This window comes from Stegostoma tigrinum, chromosome 1 (genome assembly GCF_030684315.1).
Source record: "Stegostoma tigrinum isolate sSteTig4 chromosome 1, sSteTig4.hap1, whole genome shotgun sequence".
NCBI classification, from domain to species: domain Eukaryota; kingdom Metazoa; phylum Chordata; class Chondrichthyes; order Orectolobiformes; family Stegostomatidae; genus Stegostoma; species Stegostoma tigrinum.
The window spans coordinates 132,014,238-132,040,666 of record NC_081354.1 but is presented as its reverse complement, the minus strand read 5'-3'; the positions used below and the strand labels follow the sequence as shown (position 1 = coordinate 132,040,666).

The 26,429-nt window shown below is 44.0% G+C and overlaps 1 protein-coding gene across 3 annotated transcripts in view; it reads left to right on the top strand.

The window, feature by feature from the left end:
- LOC125453069 (phospholipid-transporting ATPase ID) overlaps positions 1–26,429 on the top strand; it is a 281,340-nt gene that overhangs the window by 167,016 nt on the left and 87,895 nt on the right. For all 3 annotated transcript variants that reach the window (XM_059648627.1, XM_059648621.1, XM_059648622.1), the window contains 2 exons: positions 6,358–6,401; positions 25,173–25,338. In XM_059648627.1, coding sequence (XP_059504610.1) covers positions 6,358–6,401; positions 25,173–25,338 — 210 coding nt within the window. The remainder of the gene's footprint in view (positions 1–6,357; positions 6,402–25,172; positions 25,339–26,429) is intronic.

Sequence of the window (26,429 nt, the reverse complement as noted above, 5' to 3'; positions counted from 1 at the left end):
TCCAGGTAGAAGCGGAGAGCCCTGAGACCACCTTGGTAGGGATTGCATGCCCATGATAAAGAGGCGGCAGTTGGAGCCTGCAAACCTGAAATTCTGAAACTGGCATAAAGTGTCAGAAACCAAGGGCATACATGGGAAGGGACTGGACCAATGGAGAAAAGTCCGTGTCAAGGTAGGAAGAGACATGTTTTGTGGGCCAGGAGCAGGCTGAAACAATGGGTCTGCACAGACAGCCCTGTTTGTGGATTTTTGGAAGGAGATAAAAGAGAATTGTGCAGGCCGGGGGGACTATCAGCTTGGTGGGAATGTGAGGGGAGATCAGCAGATGAAATGAGGTCAGTTAGTGTAGTTGACACTGGCTAGATGAGCCATGGTGGAGTCATGGTCCGGGGAAGATGGGAGGAGGTATGTGAGAGCTGGCACTCGGCCTCTGTGATGTAGAGGTCAAAATGCCAAATTAAGCAGCACCACCCTTATTGGCAGGCTTGACAAAGTCACGGTTGGATCTAACCGCACGGAGTGCAGTCAGTTTGAAGGGAAATATGGTGATTTGGGTTCTGGGGGGAGGTGTGCAGGCAGAGAAATTGCAGGAACCATGTTGACAGTTTTCAGTGAACAGATGGAGTTCAGGTAAAAGGCCAGAGGGAGGGGGTCCAGGTGAAGGGAGAATGTTAGACTGGGTGAAGGGGTCTGTAGGATGGGGAGAGGACTCGTCCAATGAAATAGGCATGGAGGCAAAGATGGCGGAAGAAGAGGTTGACATCATGTCATGCCCAAAATTTGTTGAGGTGTGGATGCAGAGCGATAAAGCTGAGTCCCTTACTTAGTAAAGAAGGTTCAGCATCAGAGAGCAGAAGGTGGAAGTATGGTGAATACCCAACTGGTGATGGGGTTTGGGGAGGGCATGGAGCTAGAAGGAAGGCAAGGGGAGGAAGGTTCCGCTGGGCCGTGGAAGAAGCCAGGAATGCTGTGTTGAGTAACACACCTCCTATTTCTCCAGTACCTTTCCACTATCTATAAAGCATGCATCAAGTGGGTGGTGCAATACTCTCCATTTGCCTTGATAGCCAGTACAGATCTGTAAAATGCAAATTACTTGACTAATATAGTTTTTTGATAAAGTAAAAGAGAAGGTCGATGAAGGGAAAGCGAGGGGTACTGTATGTATGATTTTAAGAAAACCATTTACTGAGTATCAAATTAAACATTAATTCAAAAAGTTGAGACTCATAAAACAGGAGGATCATTTTGTCATTGGATAAAAAGTTGATTGAGGTACAAAAAGAGTGAGTTGTGGTCAGTGGTTATTTTCTAGAGTGGATGATGGTATGTGCTGTTCCCCAAGGTTCAGTGTTTCGGTCACTAATTTCTTATAATGCATAAAATTACTCAAATACAGAGTAAAACTTCAAAATGTGCAAATATTTCTAAACTTGGTGGTGTAGCTAACATTGAGGGTGATACCAAACAATTGCCACAGGCCAAGTTGCAAATGGAATTTAATATAGCAAAATGTGAGGTAATGCACTTTGGTGGGAGAAATCTGGACTCAGATTACAGACTAAACCGCACAGTTCAGGATGGAAGTTTCTGGATGTTCGGGTTGTTAGGATCCTGGTAGATATCTTTTAAAAAGAGATGATTTTCCAAACAAACAATCAAAATTTCTGAAGGAACATATTTCATCTCTTAAGAATTGTACCATAACAATCAAAATCGGTGAGTGCTATTTAAGGAGGCGTGTTCTAGTTTGCCAGTGCAACGCAGCTGTGTTTAAACTTAGTTGGGGGGGAGGGGACACATGGGAAATGTAAGGAAGTTAAAGGGAAAGTGAAAAGAAGAGAAATTAGGAAAGACAACAGAATCAACCGAGCAGAAAAATCAAGAAGGGTTCATACAGAATGATCAGGTGAAATAGGGATTGATAAGAAGGGTGAGGGAAGTAACAAATTAAAATTATTATATATGAATGCACGAAGCATAAGAAATAAGGTGGATGAGCTTGAGGCTCAGTTGGAAATTGGCAGGTACGATGTTGTGGGGATAACTGAGACGTGGCTTCAAGTGGACAGGGCCTGGGAAATGAATATTCAAGGCTATACGTGCTATCGAAATGACGGACTGACGGTCAGAGGGGCTGGGGTGGCCCTGTTGGTGAGGAATGATATTCAGTCTCTTGCGAGGGGGGACATAGAATCAGGAGATGTAGAGTCAGTATGGATAGAGCTGAGGAATTCTAAGGGTAGAAAGTCCCTAATGGGAGTTATCTACAGGCCCCCACATAGTAGCCAGGTTGTAGGGTGTAAGTTGAATCAGGAGTTGAAATTGGCCTGTCGCAAATATTACTACAGTTGTAATGGGGGATTTCAACACGCAGGTAGACTGGCAAAATCAGGATGACAATAGACAATAGGTGCTAGAGTAGGCCGTTCAGCCCTTCGAACCAGCACCACCATTCATTATGATCATGGCTGATGATCCACAATCAGTATCCTGGATGGTATTAGACCCCAAGAAAAGGAGTTTGTGGAGTGCCTCTGAGATGGATTCTTGGAACAGCAAGTGCTGGAGCCTACCAGGGAGAAGACAATTCTGGATCTGGTGTTGTGCAATGAACCGGATTTAATCAGGGACCTCAAAGTAAAGAAGCCATTAGGAGGTAGTGACCATTATATGATAAGTTTTAATCTGCAGTTTAAGAGGGAGAAGGGAGAATCGAAAGTGCCAGTATTGCAGTTAAACAAAGGGAACTATGAAGCTATGAGGGAGGAGCTGGCCAAAGTTCAATGGTACAATACCCTAGCAGGGATGGCAGTGGAACAACACTGGCAGGTATTTCTGGATATAATGCAGAAGGTGCAGGATCAGTTCATACCAAAGAGGAAGAAAGATCCTAAGGGGAGGTAGGGGCGGCTGTGGCTGACGAGGGAAGTTAAGGACTGTATAAAGATAAAAGAGAAGAAGTATAACATAGCAAAGATGAGCGGGAAACTGGAGGACTGGGAAAGTTTTAAAGAGCAACAGAGGATAACTAAAAAGGCAATACGTGGAGAAAAAGTCAGGTACGAAGGCACACTGGCCAAAATTATAGAGGAGGATAGTAAAAGTTTTTTTAGGTATGTAAAAATAAAAAAATGGTTAAGACTAAAACTGGGCCCTTGAAGACACGTTGGTGAATTTATAATGGGGAACAAGGAAATGGCAGAAGAGTTGATTAGGTACTTTGGATCAGTCTTCACAAGGGAAGACAAAAGCTATCTCCCAGATGTTATGGTGGCTGAAGGATCTAGGGTAATGGATGATCTGAAGGGAATTTATATTAGGTAGAAAATAGTGTTGGATAGATTGTTAGGTCTGAAGGCTGATTAGTCCCCGGGACCTGATGGTCAGCATCCTAGGGTACTAAAGGAGGTGGCTCTAGAAATCGTAGACGCATTGGTAATCATTTTCCAATGTTCTATAGATTCAGGATCAGTTCCTGTGGATTGGAGGGTGGCTAATGTTGCGCCACTTTTCAAGAAAGGAGGGAGAGAGAAAACAGAGAATTATAGACCGGTTAGCCTGACGTCAGTGGTGGGAAAGATGTTGGAGTCAATTATAAAAGATGAAATTACGAATCATTTGGATAGCAGTAACAGGATAGGTCAGAGTCAGCATGGATTTACAAAGGGGAAATCGTGCTTGACTAATCTGGAATTTTTGGGGATGTAACTATGAAGATGGACAAGGGAGAGCTAGTGGATGTAGTATACCTGGACTTTCATAAAGCCTTTGATAAAGTCCCACATAGGAGATTAGTGAGCAAATTTAGGGCACATTGTACTGGGGGCAAAATACTGGCTTGGATTGAAAATTGGCTGGCTGACAGGAAGCAAAGAGTAATGATAAATGGACCGAGGTTCGGTGCTGTGACCGCAGCTTTTTACAATATACGTTAATGATCTAGATGAAGGCATTAAAAGTAATATTAGTAAATTTGCTGATGACACAAAGCTGGGTGGCAGTGTGAAATGTGAGGAAGATGTTATGAGAATACAGGATGACTTGGACAGGCTAGGTGAGTGGACTGATGCATGGCGATGCAATTTAATGTAGATAAATGTGTGGTAATCCACTTTGGTGGCAAGAACTGGAAGGCAGATTACTATCTCAATGGAGTCAAGTTAGGTAAAGGGGAAGTTCAACGAGATCTGGGTGTTCTCGTACATCAGTCAATGAAAGCAAGCATGCAGGTACAGCAGGCAGTGAAGAAAGCTCATAGCACGCTGGCCTTCATAACAAGAGGAATTGAGTATCGGAGCAAAGAAGTCCTTCTGCAGCTGTGCAGGGCCCCGGTGAGACCACACCTGGAGATTGAGATGCATTAGATTATTAAGGAATTGGACACTCTGGAGGCAGGAAGTATGTTTCCGCTGATGGGTGAGTCCAGAACCAGAGGACACAATTTAAAAATAAGAGGTAGGCCATTTAGAACAGAGTTGAGGAGAAACTTCTTCACCCAGCGAGTGGTGGATATATGGAATGCTCTGCCCCAGAAGGCAGTTGAGACAAATTCTCTGGATAGTTTCAAGAAAGAGATAGATAGAGCTCTTAAAGATAGTGGAATCAAGGGTTATGGGGATAAGGCAGGAACAGGATACTGATTGTGGATGATCAGCCATGATCATAATGAATGGTGGTGCTGGCTTGAAGGGCCGACTGACCTACTCCAGCACCTATTGTCTATTGTCTAAAATCAGCATTACCAAAAAAAGGCAGCCAAGATATCTAACTGAGGAAAGTGCACTTTTGCTTGAATTAACACAATCAAGTTATGTTGTATTACTGCAACACAGCTCTGTCAGATATGAAGTATTACAAGAGAGTAATGCCTAAACGCATTACAATGGGGAAGTGATGGCCAAGTGGCATTATTGCTTGATTTATTAACCCAGAGACCTAGATAATGTTCTGGGAACGTGGGTTCAAATCTTGCCATAACAAATGATGAAATTGAATTGATTAAAAATTTTGAATTAAAACTCTGATGATAACAATGAAATGATTATTGATTGTTCGGAAAACCCATCTGGTTCACTGATGTCTTTTCAGGTTCGAAACTGCTGTCCTCAGTTGATATGGCCTACACGTGACCGACACAATATGGTTGACTCTTAACTACCCTCTGGGCAGTTAGTGGTGGATAATAAATGCAGGTCTAGCAATAATGCATCTGCCCATGAATGAATTTAAAAAATCCAAAGTTGCACCTAGTTCTCCATTTGACTACCTTTTTCCCCGTGACACTTTGAAACTTGGAAAGTCCATCCACTCAGCCTGAACTTTCCAGATCCAACATCAACGAGAAAGGCGCACATCAGTGACATATTGCTCGATAAATATCCAGAAGTCCTGTCTGTTCTGAACCCTTCCCTTCAAACAGAAAATTAAATTCTTACAAGCGTCATACTTCTCCACAGTAGTGTTTCCTTCTTTTCCTCTTCCCCATGCTCCCTTCACCACCATATCTCACAAAACAATCTTACCTTGACTCTGAGTCACTGCATACAGATGTAAAAATTATCCCTTGATGTCAATAGTTTGTGTTCAAGCTTCACTGCGATGGCAGCTGGACCGCATGGAGATGTTCCCTCTCTTCTTCATTTTACCTCAAGTTAAATGAGACATTTTAACGTATACTTGTCTTACAAACTACAGCATTCTGAATAATGTGCATAGATTTTAAAGGTGGGAGTACATGTTGAGAGGGCAGTTGGGAATGCATCTGAGTTTTTGGCCTTCATACATAGCTGTTGCAATAGGAGCAAATTACTGCAAATACCAGAATCTGTACTGAAAACCAAAAAGGTGGAAATCACAGTAGATCAGGCAGTATCTGTGGACAGAGTGCAAACTAACGTTTCAAGTCGAGATGACTTCATTAAAGTTGATGTCAGCTGACCCCATTGACAGCATCTCAAGAGAGAAAATAAACTTGCTTGAGGTCATTGATATTTCATCTGAATGTTTCGGACCATTATATATGTTTATCACTCCACAGCTACTGCCGACTTGCTGAGTATTGCCAGCATTTTATGTTTTTACACTCCTGTGCCATAAATATGATGGCTTTGATTCTACGGTGACTGGAGCACCTCAAGATTGGATAAGTACATGTAGATAAACAAAGAAGAAAATAACACTAAGTTGTTATTAACTCCAGTTTGCCAGTTGCTAAAATTTAAATTGCTATCTGCCTTTTAGAGGAATGAAGTTGCACAACTCATCCGTGATACTTTCTAACATGTGAAGGCTTACACTTAAAAGAATTTTACCTTTCCCAAGCTGAAAACATTTATTGCATTTATATGTTCACAGGAAACGTGTACGATTTAACCGGGCAAAGGATAGATATTACAGCAGTAAGAAATTTTCTCTTCTATATTTATTATGTTCCATGTAAGATAGCATAAAGAGTTAAGTATGCAGTTGCATAACTTAAGTTATAAGTTATTACCTACAAAAAGTATAGAAATGTTGCTGATCTATTAGTCTCTTACAGTTTCATGACTAAAGAACTGTCACAAAATTATATCAAATTCATTTGCAGCATCAGCAGCAGAATCTTCCAAGTGCTTTTTTAATGCACAGGGTGGAACCTTCTCAACTCCTAAGTAATGAAAGTTTTGGCACAAATTTTGGGAAAATTGGGCAAAATCAACAGTCGGGTAGACAAACAGGAGGCTGAAAGAACATAAAGCAAGGCAGCTTCTGAAGGAAAGGAGCAGTCAATGTTTCAGATATAACCTTTCTTTAGGACTGGATGTGTGGTAAGGGGAGCTGCAGATAAAGAGTGAGGGAGCGGTGGAGGCGGAATGGTGGTGATAGGTGGACACTGGTAATTGATACGACCTGGTTGGTTAATGGGAGGGATGAATCCCGTTGATGGCAGGAAGGGAGGGTCAGAGGTTGGAATGGAAGGAGTAGGTGGGGCTTGAAGGGAATCTGAGGTCTGTGTGGGAAGGTTGTTTGAAATTGGAGGACAAAATGTTGAATCTTCCAGATTGTAGGGTGCCCAGGTGGAAAATAAGGTGTTCTTCTTCATATTTGCGCTGGGAGTTACTGCGACACTGGAGGAGGCTGAGGACAGACATGTTGGAAGGGGAGTGGGACGGAGAGTTGAAATGACCGGTGACTAGGAGGTTCGGTTGGCCTTTACGGGTCAGGCAAAGATGCTCGACGAAATGATCACCTAGTCTACATTTGGTCTCACTGATGTAGAGAATTGGGAGCACTGGATGCAATAGAATAGGTTGGAGGAGGTGCAGGTGAAGCTCTGTCTCACTTGGAAGGACTGTTTAGGGCCCTGAATGGAGGTGAGGGGGGTGGGTTGTGGGCAGGTTTTGCATCTTTTTGATGACATGGGAAGGTACCGGGTGGGTTGGAGTGGTTTGTGGGGACTGTGGTGCAAAGTAAGGAGTGGCGAAGAGAGAGGGCTGGGAGTAGAAGATATTTCGGGTGGTGGAGTTGGCAGAAGTGTTTGAGGATGGTACGTTGGATGTGGAGGCTGGTGGAGTGGAAAGTGAGAACAAGGGAGACCCTATCTTTATGATGATTGGTGGAGGGGTGGTTACATCTTATGGAATGGGGAATGGAGGAAGCATTGTGGAGGGCTGCCTGGAAGACAGACAGGGAGAAAGAGCATTGTTTGAAACAGGCGGATGTCTGGGATACTTGAGCGTGGAATGTGTCCTTGTCAGAGCAGATGCGACAAAGATGGAGGAATTGGGGAAAATAGAATGGGGTTTTTGAACGTTAGAGGGTGGGAGGAGGTGTGGGTTTATAGGAAATGTGAGTCCATAAGCTGTTGCCAGAAATGGAAATGGAGAGGTCAACAAAGGGGAGAGAGATGCCTAAAATGGACCAATATAACAATGGGTGAAGCTGGATGAACACAGCAGGCCAAGCAGCATCCTAGGAGCACAAAAGCTAACGTTTTGGGCCGAGACCCTTCATCAGAGAGGGGGATGGGGAGAGGTGGAATAAATAGGGAGAGAGGGGGAGGCGGACCGAAGATGGAGAGCAAAGAAGATAGGTGGAGAGGAGAGTATAGGTGGGGAGGTAGGGAGGGGATAGGTCAGCCCAGGGAAGACGGACAGGTCAAGGAGGTGGGATGAGGTTAGTAGGTAGGAAATGGAGGTGCGGCTTGAGGTGGGAGGAAGGGATGGGTGAGAGGAAGAACAGGTTAGGGAGGCAGAGACAGGTTGGGCTGGTTTTGGGATGCGGTGGGGGAAGGGGAGATTTTGAAGTTGGTGAAGTCCACATTGATACCATTGGGCTGCAGGGTTCCCAAGCGGAATATGAGTTGCTGTTCCTGCAACCTTCGGGTGGCATCATTGTGGCACTGCAGGAGGCCCATGATAGATCTGTCGTCTAAAGAATGGGAGAGGGAGTTAAAATGGTTTGCGACTGGGAGGTGCAGTTGTTTATTGTGAACCGAGCGGAGGTGTTCTGCAAAGCGGTCCCCAAGCCTCCGCTTGGTTTTCCCAATGTAGAGGAAGCCACACCGGGTACAGTGGATACAATATACCACATTGGCAGATGTGCAGGTGAACATCTGCTTAATATGGAAAGTCACTTTGGGGCCTGGGATGGGGTGAGGGAGGAGGTGTGGGGGCAAGTGTAGCACTTCCTGCGGTTGCAGGGGAAGGTGCCGGGTGTGGTGGGGTTGGAGGGCAGTGTGGAGCGAACAAGGGAGTCATGGAGAGAGTGGTCTTGGGTGGTGGGGTCGGATTGTAGATGGCGGAAGTGTCGGAGGATGATGCGTTTTATCCGGAGGTTGGTGGGGTGGTGTGAGAACGAGGGGGATCCTCTTGGGCCGGTTGTTGCGGGGGCGGGGTGTGAGGGATGTGTTGCAGGAAATGCGGGAGACGCGGTCAAGGACGTTCTTGACCACTGCGGGGGTGAAAGTTGCGGTCCTTGAAGAACTTGGACATCTGGGATGTGCGGGAGTGAAATGCCTCATCCTGAGAGCAGATGCGGCGGAGGTGGAGGAATTGGGAATAGGGGATGGAATTTTTGCAGAAGGGTGGGTGGGAGGAGGTGTATTCTAGGTAGCTGGACTACACCTCCTCCCACCCACCCTCCTGCAGACCGAAATTCATGAAAGTAATACAGGATCTCTTAGTCAGCGGAGGGAAATAGTACTGACTTCCTCTCACCTTAAAATGTCAGTATTGGTCAACATGAAGGGTCTAGGCCCGAAACGTCAGCTTTTGTGCTCCTAAGATGCTGCTTGGCCTGCTGTGTTCACCCAGCCCCACACTTTGTTGTGCTGTTGTACGTTTCTTTCTGATGTGTGGACAGAAGGACAAAGAAATCATACAGCACTTAGCATCTCCAAATGTATTTGTGCAGTTTCATTGCATTCATCACAATAAGTTCCTTATGTCCAGGGTCCTTGTGACGGTTTTCCATGACCTTCATTGTTGGACTTGTCCATGTACACCGTATGGAAGACAATAATCAGCTGTCATTTATAAATGATTTCCTGTGCATGTTCATTGGGGCATGAACAATGGAACCTGCACAACAGGAGTTTTGTTGCTATTGCTGCACTGAAACAAAGGAGCAGAGAAATTGAGGAGCAGCAACAACTTCCATCAGGTGCCAAACAGCTCCCTTGTGAAGTCGTTGCAGCTGAAGATCATCTTGACAGGAGGTGCAAGAGGCCCAGAGATTATCGTCCTAGATTCCATTTCTTCCAAATGCATAAGGCGCAATATCTCCACAGACTGAGTTTGTTCCAGGACTCTAACACAGAGTATGCCAACTGCGACATGAAAAAGTGAATGGCCATCCTATCAGTGGGTATCAGGGTGACAGTTATGCTAAGCGTTTATTTAATTGGCTCCTTCCGAACAGCTACTAGGATCTTTTGTGGGGTCTCAACCTTCAACCTATAAATTTGTTAAGGCTGTTACCATTACCTTTTGTGCCAGATCATACTGCTTCATCTTGTCCTATGATGAGATGAGTGCTGTGCCTTAGGTAATTGACTTTGCCAACGTGGCTGGCTTCACACAGGTGCTGGGCACTATAGATTTCAATCATGTTTCATTGAGAAGGCTATATCATAACACAATTGACTTCAACAATAGAAAAGGATTCCTTTTCATCAATACACAAGCCATCTTTAATCATTTCTGCTGCATCTTAGAAACCTGCACCGGTAACCCTGGAAGCTGCCATAATGTCTAGATGCATAAAAACTCTTACGTTCCTGCTTTAATTCAAGGATGCCTTACGAAGATGTTCACTGGCAGATAAGGGTTTCGCTCTGCCTCAATGACTGATGGCTCTGTTAAGTAACTCCTGACTGAGGCTGAGGATGCATTGCTGCGACTCATTTTTCAACCAGGGCCATTGTGAGGCAGAAATTATGTCTGCTGAAAACAAAGCAGATGCTTGGATTTGTGAGGGCGGACATTTTAGTATGGTTGAGATGGTGCATTGCATAATCCTGGTATGCCCTGCTCTGGACTACTGCAGCAGTAATGAAGGGATGTGCTGAATTCTGAAGAACCTTTAAATGGTTAAAAACATTGATATCTATTCAACAACAGCAAGATTAAACATTAAATGAACGGAAACTACATTTGCCTCTCTGAACAGATAGAGAGCTTGCTTTTGAATGTCAAAAAATTAACAGTCAGAGTGATCCTTAACTAGGAATGGATTAACAAATATGCAATAAAATGTGAGGCTGGATGAACACAGCAGGCCCAGCAGCATCTCAGGAGCACAAAAGCTGAAGTTTCAGGCCTAGACCCTTCATCAGAGAGGGGGATGGGGTGAGGGTTCTGGAATAAATAGGGAGAGAGGGGGAGGCGGACCGAAGATGGAGAGAAAAGAAGATAGGTAGGGAGGGGATAGGTCAGTCCAGGGAAGACGGACAGGTCAAGGAGGTGGGATGAGGTTAGTAGGTAGGAGATGGAGGTGCGGCTTGGGGTGGGAGGAAGGGATGAGTGAGAGGAAGAACAGCTAAGGGAAGCGGAGGGAAGTTGGACTGGTTTTGGGATGCGGTGGGTGGAGGGGAGATTTTGAAGCTTGTGAAGTCCACATTGATCCATTGGGCTGCAGGGTTCCCAAGTGGAATATGCGTTGCTGTTCCTGCAGCCTTCGGGTGGCATCATTGTGGCACTGCAGGAGGCCCATGATGGACCTGCCATCTAAAGAATGGGAGGGGGAGTGGAAATAGTTTGCGACTGGAAGGTGCAGTTGTTTATTGCAAATCGAGTGGAGGTGTTCTGCAAAGCGGTCCCCAAGCCTCCGCTTGGTTTCCCCAATGTAGAGGAAGCCACACCGGGTACAATGGATGCAGTATACCACATTGGCAGATGTGCAGGTGAACCTCTGCTTAATATGGAAAGTCATCTTGGGGCCTGGGATGGGGGTGAGGGAGGAGGTGTGGGGGCAAGTGTAGCATTTCCTGCGGTTGCAGGGGAAGGTGCCGGGTGTGGTGGGGTTGGAGGGCAGTGTGGAGCGAACAAGGGAGTCACGGAGAGAGTGGTCTCTCTGGAAAGCAGACAAGGGTGGGGATGGAAAAATGTCTTGGGTGGTGGGGTCGGATTGTGGATGGCGGAAGTGTCGGAGGATGATGCGTTGTATCCGGAGGTTGGTGGGGTGGTGTGTGAGAACGAGGGGGATCCTCTTTGGGCAGTTGAGGCGGGGGTGGGGTGTGAGGGATGTGTTGCGGGAAATGCGGGAGACGCGGTCAAGGGCGTTCTCGACCACTGGGGGGAAAGTTGCAGTCCTTGAAGAACTTGGACATCTGGGATGTGCGGGAGTGGAATGCCTCATCCTGAGAGCAGATGCGGCGGAGGCGGAGGAATTGGGAATAGGGGATGGAATTTATGCAGGAGGGTGGGTGGGAGAAGGTGTATTCTAGGTAGCTGTGGGAGTCAGTGGGCTTGAAATGGACATCAGTTACAAGCTGGTTGCCCGAGACGGAGACTGAGAGGTCCAGGAAGGTGAGGGATGTGCTGGAGATGGCCCAGGTGAACTGAAGATTGGGGTGGAAGTTGTTGGTGAAGTGGATGAACTGTTCGAGCTCCTCTGGGGAGCAAGAGGCGGCGCCGATACAGTCATCAATGTAACGGAGGAAGAGGTGGGGTTTGGGGCCTGTGTAGGTGCGGAAGAGGGACTGTTCCACGTAACCTACAAAGAGGCAGGCATAGCTGGGCCCCATGCGGGTGCCCATGGCCACCCCCTTTTGTCTGTAGGAAGTGGCAGGAATCTCTTCCTCCGTTACATTGATGACAGTCCCTCTTCTGCACCTACACAGGCAACGCATCCCTCACACCTCACCCCCGCCTCAACCAGCCAAAGAGGATCCCCCTCGTTCTCACACACCACCCCACCAACCTCCGGATACAACGCATCATCCTCCGACACTTCGGCCATCTACAATCCGACCCCACCACCCAAGACATTTTTCCATCCCCACCCTTGTCAGCTTTTCGGAGAGACCACTCTCTCCGTGACTCCCTTGTTCGCTCCACACTGCCCTCCAACCCCACCACATCCGGCACCTTCCCCTGCAACCGCAGGAAATGCTACACTTGCCCCCACACCTCCTCCATCACCCCTATCCCAGGCCCCAAGATGACTTTCCATATTAAGCAGAGGTTCACCTGCACATCTGCCAATGTGGTATACTGCATCCATTGTAACTGGTGTAGCTTCCTCTCCATTGGGGAAACCAAGCGGAGGCTTGGGGACCGCTTTGCAGAACACCTCTGCTCGGTTCGTAATAAACAACTGCACCTCCCAGTCGTAAACCATTTCCACTCCCCCTCCCAATCTTTAGATGACATGTCTGTCACGGGCCTCCGCAAGTGCCACAATGATGCCACCCGAAGGTTGCAGGAACAGCAACTCATATTCCGCTTGGGAACCCTGCAGCCCGATGGTATCAATGTGGACTTCACCAGCTTCAAAATCTCCCCTTCTCCCACCGCATCCCAAAACCAGCCCAGTTCGTCCCCTCCCCCCACTGCATCCCAAAACCAGCCCAACCTGTCTCTGCTTCCCTAACCTGTTCTTCCTCTCACCCATCCCTTCCTCCCACCCCAAGCCGCACCTCCATCTCCTACCTACTAACCTCATCCCACCTCCTTGACCTGTCCATCTTCCCTGGACTGACCTATCCCCTCCCTACCTCCCCACCTATACTCTCCTCACCACCTATCTTCTTTTCTCTCCATCTTCGGTCCGCCTCCCCCTCTCTCCCTATTTGTTCCAGAACCCTCACCCCATTCTCCTCTCTGATGAAGGGTCTAGGCCCGAAACATCAGCTTTTGTGCTCCTGAGATGCTGCTGGGCCTGCTGTGTTCATCCAGCCTCACATTTCATTGTCTTGGATTCTCCAGCATCTGCAGTTCCCATTATCACTTAACAAATATGCACTTGTGTTTGTAATAAAGTTTCAACCGTGCCACCTATGCATCAATACAAGCATTTCCTTTTGGTTCTCCTTCCACTACATGTATGCTAAAGGGCAGCTGCTAACTGCTTGCAATTTTAATGTGCATGGCAGAACTTTAAAGAGCCCAATGGTGCCTGGGATGCTGGGAAATTCTGGCAGTGGTGGATACTTCATCTGTGGTGAGAGGCAAAGTAGGACAAGCAACGCTCAGTAGAGCAGTAGTGTATAGTTAGTGAGGTGAATTTCAGAGAAGAGCACGAAAAATATCACTGGGGCTTACAGAGACGAATCCTCCCTGAAACTCACCAAAATTGACACTGATCTGATTTACAGTAAATGTCAGCCCTATATTTCACAAATTAACTGACATTTGTATTTGCAGTTTTGCTTTTTACATTTGTTGCTAATACCTTAGTTGCTGAACCAATCCAGTAGGACCCAGAGTAAAGTTTGAAATACTATTTTCGCAGCCACTTGGGTCAAATTTGAGAATCAGAACATTTGCAAATATAAATTCTGTTTTATCTCGCCTCAGCTTTTACCTGAGCTACTGAGTATTTCCACCATTACTTTGTTTTCTTTTTCCGATTTGTAGTATTATTAGTAATTTGCTTTTGTATTTGTGAGCATTTCTTCAAATTCACTATTTTTGTTTCCTGTTGTAACCTTCTGGCTGATACGCCCTACTGGTACAGTCATTGAGTGATACCGCACAGAAACAGACCCTTCAGTCCAACTAGTCCACACTAACCAGGTTTCCTAAACTAAATTAGTCCCATTTGCCTGCATTTGGCACATATCCCCCTAAACATTTCCTGTTCATGTTCCTGTCCAAATGTCTTTTGAATGTTGTAACTGTAACTTTATCAACCATGTCCTCTGGCAGTTCGTCCCGTATATACACCACTGTCTCTGTGCTAAAGTTGCCTCTTGAGTCCAGCTTAAACCTTTCCCCTCTCACCTTAAACCTCTTCCCTTTACTTATGAACTCCCTTATTTGTGCCCCTTATGTTATATTGTGCATTTGAATAGTAGGATGCATACACCTGCAAACTATCTAACACTATCCATAGCAAATGTTATGAAGATGTTTCCAGTGGTGAAGTGTAGGGTTCTGATTTGCAATCAGTTATTTTCTGGTTTTTAAGTGATCTGAATCACCCTGGATCCCCGGATCTAGAAACTGGACTTATTTAGAAAATCTGAAATGTAGAAGACATTAGACAGGTGTTTCAGGCAAAAGAACTCTGACTTTATTTAAATACCAAAAGGTAAGTATAAGGAAGTAATACAGGTAAATGCAATAAACAGGGAAATTGACATAACCAATAATACAGAGTGAGATTAAATACTATTAGAACCTAAAGACAACAGTTTTAGTTACAGAATCTTTAAACAGAATTCCTACCCATGGGGTCTCAATGCACTGTCACCACCCATTTTCCCCTGCCTGCTAGCTTGATCAGAAAATTTGGAGCCTTCAGAGTTTTAAGCTTACCACTGATGAAAATGCGGTTTTAAAGTGTGCCCAGTTGTTGATTCTCTTCGTTCAGAGCAAGCCTGTGTCTGGAACAACTTGTTCATATAGCACTTGGTTGGCGTCCCTCCTTTAGCTGTCCTTTGTTCCAACTTCTCTGTTTGTCCTCCATGGTTCTTGGTTCTGAAGTTGCTTGTTGGGAGTGGAAGCCTGGAAAAAGCTATTTGTGCAGAAGCTTGTTCAAAAACATGGCTGTCTCAGGTGAAATCAGGCTAGCAGTCATACAGAGTGTGTCCCCTCCGTTATGTTTCTGATGTTTCTTCTAAAGTCTGTTGGTTTCCTGATCGTTAAGACTATGTGTGAATGGATTTTGATTGATGTTGAATGCCCACTGTTTCTGTGAATGGATTTTGCTTGAAGTTGAATGTTGGATATCTTGGTAGGCCTCATACTGTATGCATTTTGTAGCCCAAAGTGTAAAACTAAGTTCCGATTGATTGCCTTCTTGGAGAGGAGGTGTAAATTGGAATTCTGGGCTGAACAATAGTTCAAGGCAGCCATCTCTGTGTCTTTGTATTTTCCTCAGAGCTCAACCCAGCAATCCCCTTTATGTTTAAAAATTTTGAGAAGCCCATGGTCTTGGCCAAAATTTTAAATAATGAGGATTTTTATTCATTCCTACAAGAATCCTGAACTAGGGGGTCATAGTTACAAAATAAGGGACATTCATTTAATTCTTTTTTCTACATAGAACATAGAAAATTACAGCACAGTGCAGGCCGTTCGGCCCTTGATGTTGTGCTGACCTGTTATACCAATCTCAAGCCCATCTAACCTACACTATTCCATGTACGTCCATATGCTTTTCCAATGACGACTTAAATGTACCTAAAGTTGGCGAATCTACTACCGTTGCAGGCAAAGCGTTCCATTACCTTACTACTCTCTGAGTGAAGAAACCACCTCTGACATCTATCCTATACCTTTCACCCCTCAATTTAAAGCTGTGCTCGCCATCACCATCCTAAGAAAAAGGCTCTCCCTATCCACCCTATCTAACCCTCTGATTACTTTATATGTTTCAGTTAAGTCACCTCTCAACCACCTTCTCTCTAATGAAAACAGCCTCAAGTCCCTCAGCCTTTCCTCGTAAGACCTTCCCTCCATACTAGGCAACATCTTAGTTTCTCTCAAAGGATAGTGAATGTCTGAATTCCCTACTTCAGAGAGCTGTGGAGGCTGGGAAGTATTAAAAGAAGTAGATGGATTTTGAAATATTGAGGAGTTGAAGGCTGTGGGGAGCTGGTGTGGAAAAGGACTTGAGACCTGGGCAGATCAGCCATTATCTTATAGAATGGCAGAGCAGACTTGAGGAGGTGAATAGCCCACCCTTGCTATTTATTATATTCTTTAAACAAGGTTACTGATCAAAGCATATTGCTGAAAATAACAGCTAGTCATGTTGGGAATAACATATTGACATAAATAGAAGATGCTAGCTTGTGGAAACAGAGTTGGCAAAAGTGAGTAATTTTGTGGTGAGAATGTATACCAAGCAGTGTGCCACAGGAGTCTGTAGTGGGTCTCAATGTGTTACAACTGAGTGAGCAACAATCTGAAAAACGGTGTATAATATGGGAAAATATGAATTTAACCATGTTGGCTGAAAAATTTGAAAAAAGCATTGTGAGATTGCAGAGCTGAGATGCAGAGGATTTTGGATGTCCTGCTCTGAAGATGAGTATGCAGATGCATTGAGTAGTTCGGAAAGATAGTAGAATGTTATTTTGTATTGTGAGGGCAATTGAATACAAAAGAAGGAAGGTTATGCTTCAGGTTTATAAGACATTCGTGAGATATGGAGCACTGAGTACAGTGATGCTGAACTTATTCAAGGAAGAATGTAAATGTGTTTTGAGCAAATAATGATGATAGGCTAACAGCTGGAATGAGTGAAAAGTCTTATAAGGAAGGGTTGGACGTTCTAGAGTAGCACCTGCTGGCATCAACCTAAGCACCAGGAAAGACAACAGCAGAAACCGCCCTGGCAATCCCGCAAAGTCCGCATTGATATCTGGGGACTAGTGCCAAAATTGGGAGAGCTGTCTCAGTTTGGTCAAGCAACAAGCCAACACAGTCATAGTCTTAATAATGGAATCCTACCCCACAGATGATATCCCAGACGCCGCCATCGCTATCCCTGGATATGCCTTGTTCCACCAGTAGGGCAGGCCCAACAGCATGTGGGTACAAGTGATACATAGTTGAGAGGATGGTGACTGCACATTCCTCAACATTGACCCCAAAACCCATGAAGTCTCATGGCTTCAGTTTAAACATTGGCAAAGAAACGTCCTGGTGGTTACCACATAGTGGTCCTACCTCAGATGATGAATCAGTACTCCTACATGTTGAACAAAATTTGGAGGAAACGCAGAGGATGGCAAGGGTGCAAAATGTACTCTAGGTGGGGGATTTCCATGTCCATTATTAAGAGTAGCTTGGCAGCAACACTACTGATTGAGCTGGTTGAGTCCCTAAATTTTCAGACAGGAATGCTGTGTGGATTATCCAGCTTGGTTTCGTGCAGTAATCCCTAGCATCACAGATACCAGTCTTCAGCCATTTTGATTCACTCCACATGATATCAGGAAAAGGTTGGAGACACTGGATAATGCAAAGACTATGGACCCTGACAACATTCTGGCAATAATATTGAAGACTTGTGCTCCAGAACTTCCCAATCCCCTAGCCAAGCTGTTCCAGAATAATTGCAACACTTCTAGACTGAGTTTGCAGCAGGTGGTGAGGGAACAAGAGGGAAAGACATACTTGACCTCATTCTCACCAACTTGCTAGCTGCAGATCCAAGTGTCTATGACAGTATCAGTAAGCGAGACCATCACACAGTCCTTGTTGAGATGTATTCCAGCCTTCACATTGAGAATAACCTCCATCTTGTGTGGCACTATCACCGGGCTAAAAGGTGCAGGCTTCAAATAGATCTAACTCGAGACTAGGCATTCATTAGGCACTGTGGGCCATCAACAGAAGCGTAATTGTACTTCAACACAGTCTGCAACACATGGTCTGGTGTATCCTACACTCAACCATTACCATCAAGTGTGGGGATCAATCCTGGCCCAATGGAGAGTGCAGGAGGGCATGCTAAGAGCAGCACCAGGCATTGTTAAAAATGAGGTATCAACAGGGTGAAGCTACCAAAAGGACTCCTTGCATGCCAAACCACAAAAACAACAAGATAGACAGAGATAAGCTAATCCACAACCAACGGATCAGATCTAAGCTGTGCAGTCCTGCCACATCTCGTCATTGTGGTGGACAGTTAAACAACTCACTGGAGGAGGAGGTGCCACAAATGTCTCCATCATCAATGATAGAAGAGCCCAGCAAAAGATAAGACTGAAGTATTTGCAGCAAACTTCAGCCACAAGTGCTGAGTGGATGACCCAACTTGGTCTCCTGCAGTAGTCCCTAGCATCACAGATACCAGCTCTTGGCCAATTTGATTCATTCAACAGGATATCAAGAATTTATTGAAGACGCTGGATACTGTAAAGGCTACGGGCCCTGACAACATTCTGGCAATAGCCCTGAAGACTTATCCTCCAAAACTTGCCACTCCCCTAGCCATGCTGTTCCTGTACAATTATAATACTGATATCCAACTGACAATGTGGCAAATTGCCCAGGTATGTCCTGTACATAAAAAGCAAGATAAATCCAACCCAACCAATTCCGCACCAATAGTCTGCTCTTGATCATCAGTGAAGTGATGGAATGTGTCATCAATTGTGCTTTCAAGCAGCACCTGCTCAGCAATAACCTGTTGTCTGATGCCCAGTTTGAGTTCTGCCAGGGCCACTCAGCTCCTAATGTCAGTACAGCCTAGGTTCAAACATTGAAAAAATGAGTTGAATTCCAAAGGTAAAGTGAGAGTGACAACACATGACATCACTGTTGCATTCGATTGAGTGTAGCATCAAAGAACCCTAGCTAAACTGGAATCAGTGGATATCAAGGGAAAAACTCTCCACTGGTTGGAGTCATGCCTGGCACATAAGAAGATGGTTGTGGTTGTTGAAAGTCGATCATCTCAGCTCCAGGACATCTGCAGGAGCTCATCAAGGTGGTGCCATAGGCCCAACCATCTTCCAATGTTTTATCAATGATCTTCCCTCTATCAGCAGGTCAGAAGCAGGATATTTGCTGATGATTGCACGATGTTCAACACCATTTACAACTCGTCAGATACTGAAGCAGTCATTGTCAAATGTGACACAATCTGAACAATGTCAGGCTTGGGCTGACAAGTTGCAAGTAACATTCGTGCCACAAAAATGCCAGACTATGATAATCTCCAATAAGAGACAATCTAATCAGCACCTCATGATAATCAATGGCATTAGAATAGAATCGCTATGTGTGGAAACAGGCCCTTCAGCCCAATAAGTTGACACCAATCCTATAACCCACACACCCCTGAACACGATGGGCAATTTAGCATGTCCAGTCCACCCAAACTGCACATCTTTGGACAGTGGGAGGAAACCAGGGCAACCCCACACAGACAAGGAGAGAATATGCAAACTCCACACAGGCAGTTGCCCGAGGCTAGAATTGAACCCGGGTCCTTGGTGCTGTGAGGCTGCAGTGCTAACTGCTGAGCCACCGTGCCACCCCAAGCATTTTAGCATCACTGAAACCCCATGATCAACATCCTTGGGATTATCATTGACCAGAAACTCAACTAGACTTGCAGTATAAATACAGTGACTGTAAGAGAAGGTCAGAAGTTAGGAACACTGCAGTGAATAACTCGAGTCTTGACTCCCCAAAGCCTGACCACCATCTGCAAGGCACAAGTCAGGAGTGTGACGGAATACCCCCCCCCCCCCCCCCCCCCCACCTGCTGGGATGGGTGTAGCTGCAATAACGTTTCATAAGCTTGACACCATCCATTACAACACAGCTTGCTTGATTGGCACCACATCCACAAGCAATGCTCCCTGCAGCACTGATGCTCAGTAACAGCAGTGTGTACTATCTACAAAATGCACCACAGAAATTCACCAAACCTCCTTAGACAGTACCATCCAAACCCATGACCAGTTCTACCTAGAAGGACAAGGGCAACATGGAAACAGCACCATCTGCAAGTTTTCCTCCAAGCCACTCACCATTCAGACTTGGAAATATATCAGAGATAGTACGAACTGCAGATGCCGGAGAATCCGAGATAACAAGGTGTAGAGCTGGATAAAAACAGCAGGCTAAGCAGCATCAGACGAGCAGGAGGGCTGAAGAAGGGTCTAGGCCCGAAAAGTCAGGCTTCCTGCTCCTCTATTGCATGGCCTGCCGTGTTCATCCAGCTCTACACCTTGTTATCTTGGAAATATATCGCTGTTCTTTCACCATTTTTGCGTCAAAATCCTGGAATTTCCTCTCTCACGGCATTGTGAGTTAACCCACAGGAGGTGGATTGCAGCAGCTCAAGAAGGCAGCTCACCACCACCTTCTCAATGGCAACTAGAGATGGGGAATCAATACTGGTCAACCAGCAAAGTCCACAGCCCACGAATGAAGAATTTAAAAATATTTAGACGAGTAAGATACAACTTGCTAAAATATACAAGAACCTGAGAGTTCTTTGCTGAGTTAATGTGGAAATGATAACTCCTCCTGAGGGAGATTAAGGAATTTGGAGTCAGTTTTTAAAGAAGGAATCATCCCTTTAAGACAGATGAGAATTTTTTTTCTCCTAAAGGGTCATGAGCTTTGGAGCTCACATCCTCAAAAGGCAGTGGAAGCACATTTTTCAAAGTATTTTAAGACAGGGATAGATAGATTATTGATAAATTGGGGGAGAGATGGGCCAATGATTTTCATTTGTGGATGGAAATGTTGAGCAATATCAGCCATAATCTTACTGACTGGTGGAGAAGCCTCAAGATACTGAGCCTTACTCTTGCTACTGATTCCTATGTCCGTATGTAGAGGATTAACCTTGATGACTATGCTGGCGTTATGCTTAAGCTCCAGCTTATATTCCTCCCAGAGGATAATGGAGAATTAATAGACTCAGTGCTCTTGTGCTGCTGCACTTGATGTGCCTGTGAGTTTGTGAGGTGATCCGCACATCTCAATTTAATCTGCAAAGAAGGCATAAATAATCAGTAGCCTTAGCAGATTGAAAGAAAACACAAGACTGTTGTAAAATTGCTATATTTTTGTTGAGTGTGAGATTGTGTAGAATGTTGACACTCATGTATCCAAAGTGGCTTCAGTGTTGATAATCTTTCTTTTCGTGATGTCACCTTGGTAGCTGAGCTGATCTAAGCCTGCTGACTACTTTACCAGCTTCTTCGGACAACTTTGATGGGTGCCTACTGGCTGTTTAGTGCCTGTTGGTCCTCTCCTCAGCCTGGTTTGTTGAAGGCATTTGGACCCTGGGCAGATGCAAAGTGCAGCAGGACACCGCTGCAATGTCCTGAGATGACTCCTGGGTGCCATTTTGTTGTTCCTCTTTCCTGTCAGTGAGTAATTGCCTAAGCCTAACTCTCATCAGTTGAGTGGATGGGACATTTGGAAGGAGGTCAGTGTCCCTCAGCTACCTGTCAAGTTGACAGAAAATGAATCATCCATGGCTAGAGTGAAAGAGTGAAGATCTATGCAAATCTGCAAGATTCTAATTGTCCTCCTGGGCATAGCTTTTCCTGGCTGCTGCCACCCATTCCACAGAGTCATCTTGCATGCTGGAGTCAGAACATTGCAGAATCTTCTGTCCTATGTTGCAGTTTGAACGTGGCCTCTGGCAGATGCCTGATGTTCCCTGCTTGCATATGTATCTCCATCAACTCATTAATGGTCATGTCTAGTGGCCTATCAACTGTACTGGGCTCAGCAGGGCTCTGCACTCCAATAGTCCCCCAAATAACAGAAGCCTCAGCCTTTTATTTCTCCTCTAACTCCAGGCCTGTATGACTGCTGTGCTGTGACCCCAAGCCAATTCTCAATAGCTCATTGAAGTAAATGGTTCTGTGCTAGTGGAGGGTGGCTGAAAGCTTTGACAGTGCATTTCTCTTAAGCTTGTGACTGTTGTTCCTTCGAGATATGGTTCAAGGGACTGTTGGAACTGGGGCTTCGACAGATTTTTCTGCCCTGACAAGGGAGTTTGATCTCAATGCTGCACAGAAAAACAAAGTGGTTTATTTGTGTAACAAGCCACCATCCTTACCCAAGGTTTCAGCAAGATGTTGGTGCTTGATATTTAGTTAGTAGTAGCAGAATGGAGGTTTCCCACAAGTTATCTGTCGGTATCCAATCTTCCCTTCAGCACCAGCACTTCTCCCTTAGTCTCATGCCAGCTCAAAAATCCATGTGTGAGAAATGGGTTTGAATTCCTGGGACATTAACACCAGCACTGGGAAAACAGGAGCTTTTCCGATGGGTTGGGCTCCACCTGAATCATGCTGGGACCAAAGATCTGTCAAGTTGCATAACTAGATCTGTAGATAGGGCTTTAAACTAAATAGTGGCGTTGGGGAATTCATTTGTGTGAAAAATTAGAAAATGAATGGTAAAGGAGAAGGTAGGATTGCAAGTTAACGATGGGACTGATTCTCTTCCTTTTATTTTCTGGTAACAATGTGTTAGTGTCAGATTGCACCAAGGAGCCACAAAAGTGCAGGAAAATATGATAAGAGAATAAACTTAAATGCTTTGTTCAAATTCAAAATCAGTTCAAATTCAAAATCAATTCAAATTCAAAAAGCATTCTGACTTAGGTACACCAATTGATAGTGTAAATAAAGGTAAATGAATATAATCTCATCATCATTTCAGAAACATGATTACAAGGAGATCAATACTGGGAAATTAACAGAGATATTTAACCTTTTGGAAAGATTGAAGGGATGAGAACAGTGGTGGGGTGCTCTTAATAAGAGACGAAATGAAGACAATTGTGAAAGATGATTTAGGCTTGAATGATGTAGAGCTCGTTTAGGCAAAAGTTTAAAAAAAACAAGGGAAAGAAGACATTTGTGGGAGTAGTGTATAAACCCCAAACTGTTGTCTTTTTATAGGAAAAGCAAGAAATCAACAAATGATAGGAGCACATAAAAAGAATAGAACAGTAATTCTGGGTGAATTTAATCTTCATGTCGATTGGGTCAATCAAATGAGAAAGAGTAGCTACAACAACTAATTCATCAATACACTAGGGATAGTTTCCTAGAGAAATATGTCTTGGAGCCAATCAGGGAGCAGGGTGTCTTTGATCTGGTAATGGATAATGAGGGCAGGTTTAATAAAGGGCTTCAGAGTAAAAGATTCCACGGAAGTAGTGATCATAATGATTGAATTTAATATTCAGTTCTAGAGTGAGAAACTTGGGCTGGCACTACCTGTGTTTAACTTAATAAAGACAATTATAATGAAGTGAAAATAGACTTATTTAAATAAGGTGGACAGATCAGCAGGAGTGACAGTAGGCAAGAGTGACAGGCATTTAAGCAAGTAATTTGTGACTCTCAGCAAAAATACATCCCATTAAGGAAAAAAGATTCTAAGTGAGGGATAAACCAACCATGGCTAACCTCGGAAGTCAAGGAGAGTATTAAGTTGAAAGAAAAAACATGTAAGGAGGCAAAAGACTGGGATAAAATCATAATCCAGCAAAGGACTACAAAGTTAATTAAGACAGAAAAAATAATAAAACTTGACATTTTATCCATATATAATAAGCTGAGAAGAACATCATCATGTGGCAAAACCAACTTGTCCCACTCAGAAGTACCTCCTACTTTTAGATATGACTCCATGCCTACTCTTAAAATCAAGATTCTGCTCATGAATTAGACGAATCAAGTAATCTAACATCTTTTGCAATCCAGGCCAATTGCGAGTGTGGGACATGCGTGCTGTGTCAGAGAGGTCAGTTTGATTCCTTCTTCTTCTACTGAGCACAGTATCAGACAGTATCAGGATGGATATATGAAAGGGAATGCACTGCCATTCTGTTCACTATTCCCATTCACCAATATCCCCTGATTGTGCCAACAAAGTAGGGTGCAACCTTCCCTTTTTGGGCAATGTCCAATTCTTGGCCATGTCCTTAGTGAGAAAGGCCAAGTATCAGAGTGTGAAGGAATTGTTCCTGTCTTGTGGCATCTGAAGTGGTGTGCCTTTTGACCGTTGGTAGATCTTGGCAATAGCAAGCATGACTGCCTCTCATCTCTGCAATTCCATGAGAAGGATGTAGTAGAGCCCAACTGCATAACTAACAAGGTGAAGAGTGGAAGATTATATGAGAAAAGTTGCTATGATCATAGTTGAACTATGAATCTTACTCGACAAAACATTTAATTCAAAATGGAAAAATTGAACCTACTATTTTTTTCTTAAATGATGAGCATGGGAAGTCTTGAATGTCAAACAGACTTGGGTAATTGTATTCATGAAGCACTGAAAGTTACCATATTGGCACACATTGAGTTTGGATTTTTCACCTCACTCTTTTCTACTCGTAGTAAAAATGTGATCTGTCAAAAATGGGGTTGGATGTAGTGGATGTTTAAAAGAAATTCTGGTGCCATTGAGTTGCATCAAAGGTGTTTAAAACTGATTAACGCCATCATAGTTAAAAATAAAAGAGTAAGCCCAACTTAACCTCCTCACAAGAAACTGATTTTTCTAGACACATTTTGTCAAGTTTTACTCTCCACTGATGTCAATGGTTAGTATGTCAATCAGCATTTCATCTGATCCAATTGATTTTTGGCGCACTGAGGTTTGTTACTAGCATTGTATCACATTGATGTATTCATACATTTGTTTGATGTTATGGTAAATTTGCTGTTGTATTCATTGCATAAATATTCTATTATGTAATAAATCATATTTTATTATTTAATATTATTTGTAGAGCAGGCAGTGTGTACACTACACTTCAATATTGTGTGCTATTGTTAATTGAAATGATCAATTAATATATATTGTTCCATTAAATTACACCTGATAGTGCAACACTTTTGGCAGTATATTTCATGACAGGAATATACTACTTGGCTCATGGGAAATGGGAATACTCATTTTCCTCTTGGTAACCATGGAGTTCACATGTTAGTAGTTCTGTATATCAATGCACAAGGAATAAGTATCAATTTAGAAAAAGCTAAATGTTTTCATATTTCAACTCTACAGAAAACAGAAACGGTGGATTTTTCATTTAATCCTATGGCCGACCCAAAATTTATGTTCTATGACCACAGTCTCCTGGAAGCTGTTAAAATTGGTGATCCTGAAGTCCATGAATTTTTTCGTCTGCTTTCACTTTGTCATACAGTGATGCCTGAAGAAAAGCAGAAAGGTAACAAATATTTCATTCTCAAGCAAGAACAGGTTCACGAATAAAAAAGATGAAAGGAATTGAATTTTACTTTTTCCTTTGAACGTTATTCATTGTAACATTTAGTCTTCTCCTTTAACATTGGAAATAATGCTTGTTACTTAAACAAATAATAAATAAACATGCAGGGACAACTTTAAACTATAAAATATTACTTATAGTCCCTTGAGACTGAAGGTTACTTTGTTCCATTGTGACATTGTGGCTAAACAGTCCAATGTTGGAACTGCACATATTGCCACAAGTGAGGAGGATGGAGTTTGAAGAAACAAGTAGGTGAGGTGCTCAGGGTCTTGCATGGCTCTTTTAGCCGTTTGAGTTTAGACCCTGCCTGGCCCTGCCAGAAATATTCAAGGTTGTTGGTGCCTTTGTGGATGCTTCTTCTCTAATTGTGCAGTCTTGAGCAAAAGATACCATAAAACAGCGGGGATGTTGCATTTTTTCCTAAAAACATTCATGAGGCTTTGAGAATGTCCTTTTAAGTGTTTTATCTATCCCCCTAGTAACTGCTTGCTGTAACAAAGCTCATTGTAGAGAACTAGTTTTGGAAATCTTATATCAGGCATGTGGATCATGTGGCTTACCCATTGCCTTCATCACTCGGGATGTTGATCTGAGAGAGGACATTGAAATTGGAGCTTTCTTTAAATTGATTCATGGGATGAGGGCATTGCTGACTAGACCAGCATTTACTGCCCATCACTAATTGCTCAGCAAGTAGTTAAGAGTCCGCCACATTGCTATGGGTCTGGAGTTAGGGTAGGCAGTTTCCTTCTCTAAAAGATATTAGTGAGCCAGATGGTTTTTTTTTTCGATAATCAGCAGTGGATTCATGGTCATCATTAGACTCTTAATTCCAGATATTTATTGAATTCAAATTCCACCATCTGCCATGTTGGGATTCGGACAAGGACGGGATCTGGGACCAGGGTCTCTGGGCTGACAGTCCAGTGATAATACCACTAGGCCATTGCTTCCCGTGCATATAGTAGTAAAGGTGATGTCACGATAGTCCCAGAGAACCATAAGGCTGCTGTCTCATTAGAGAGAAA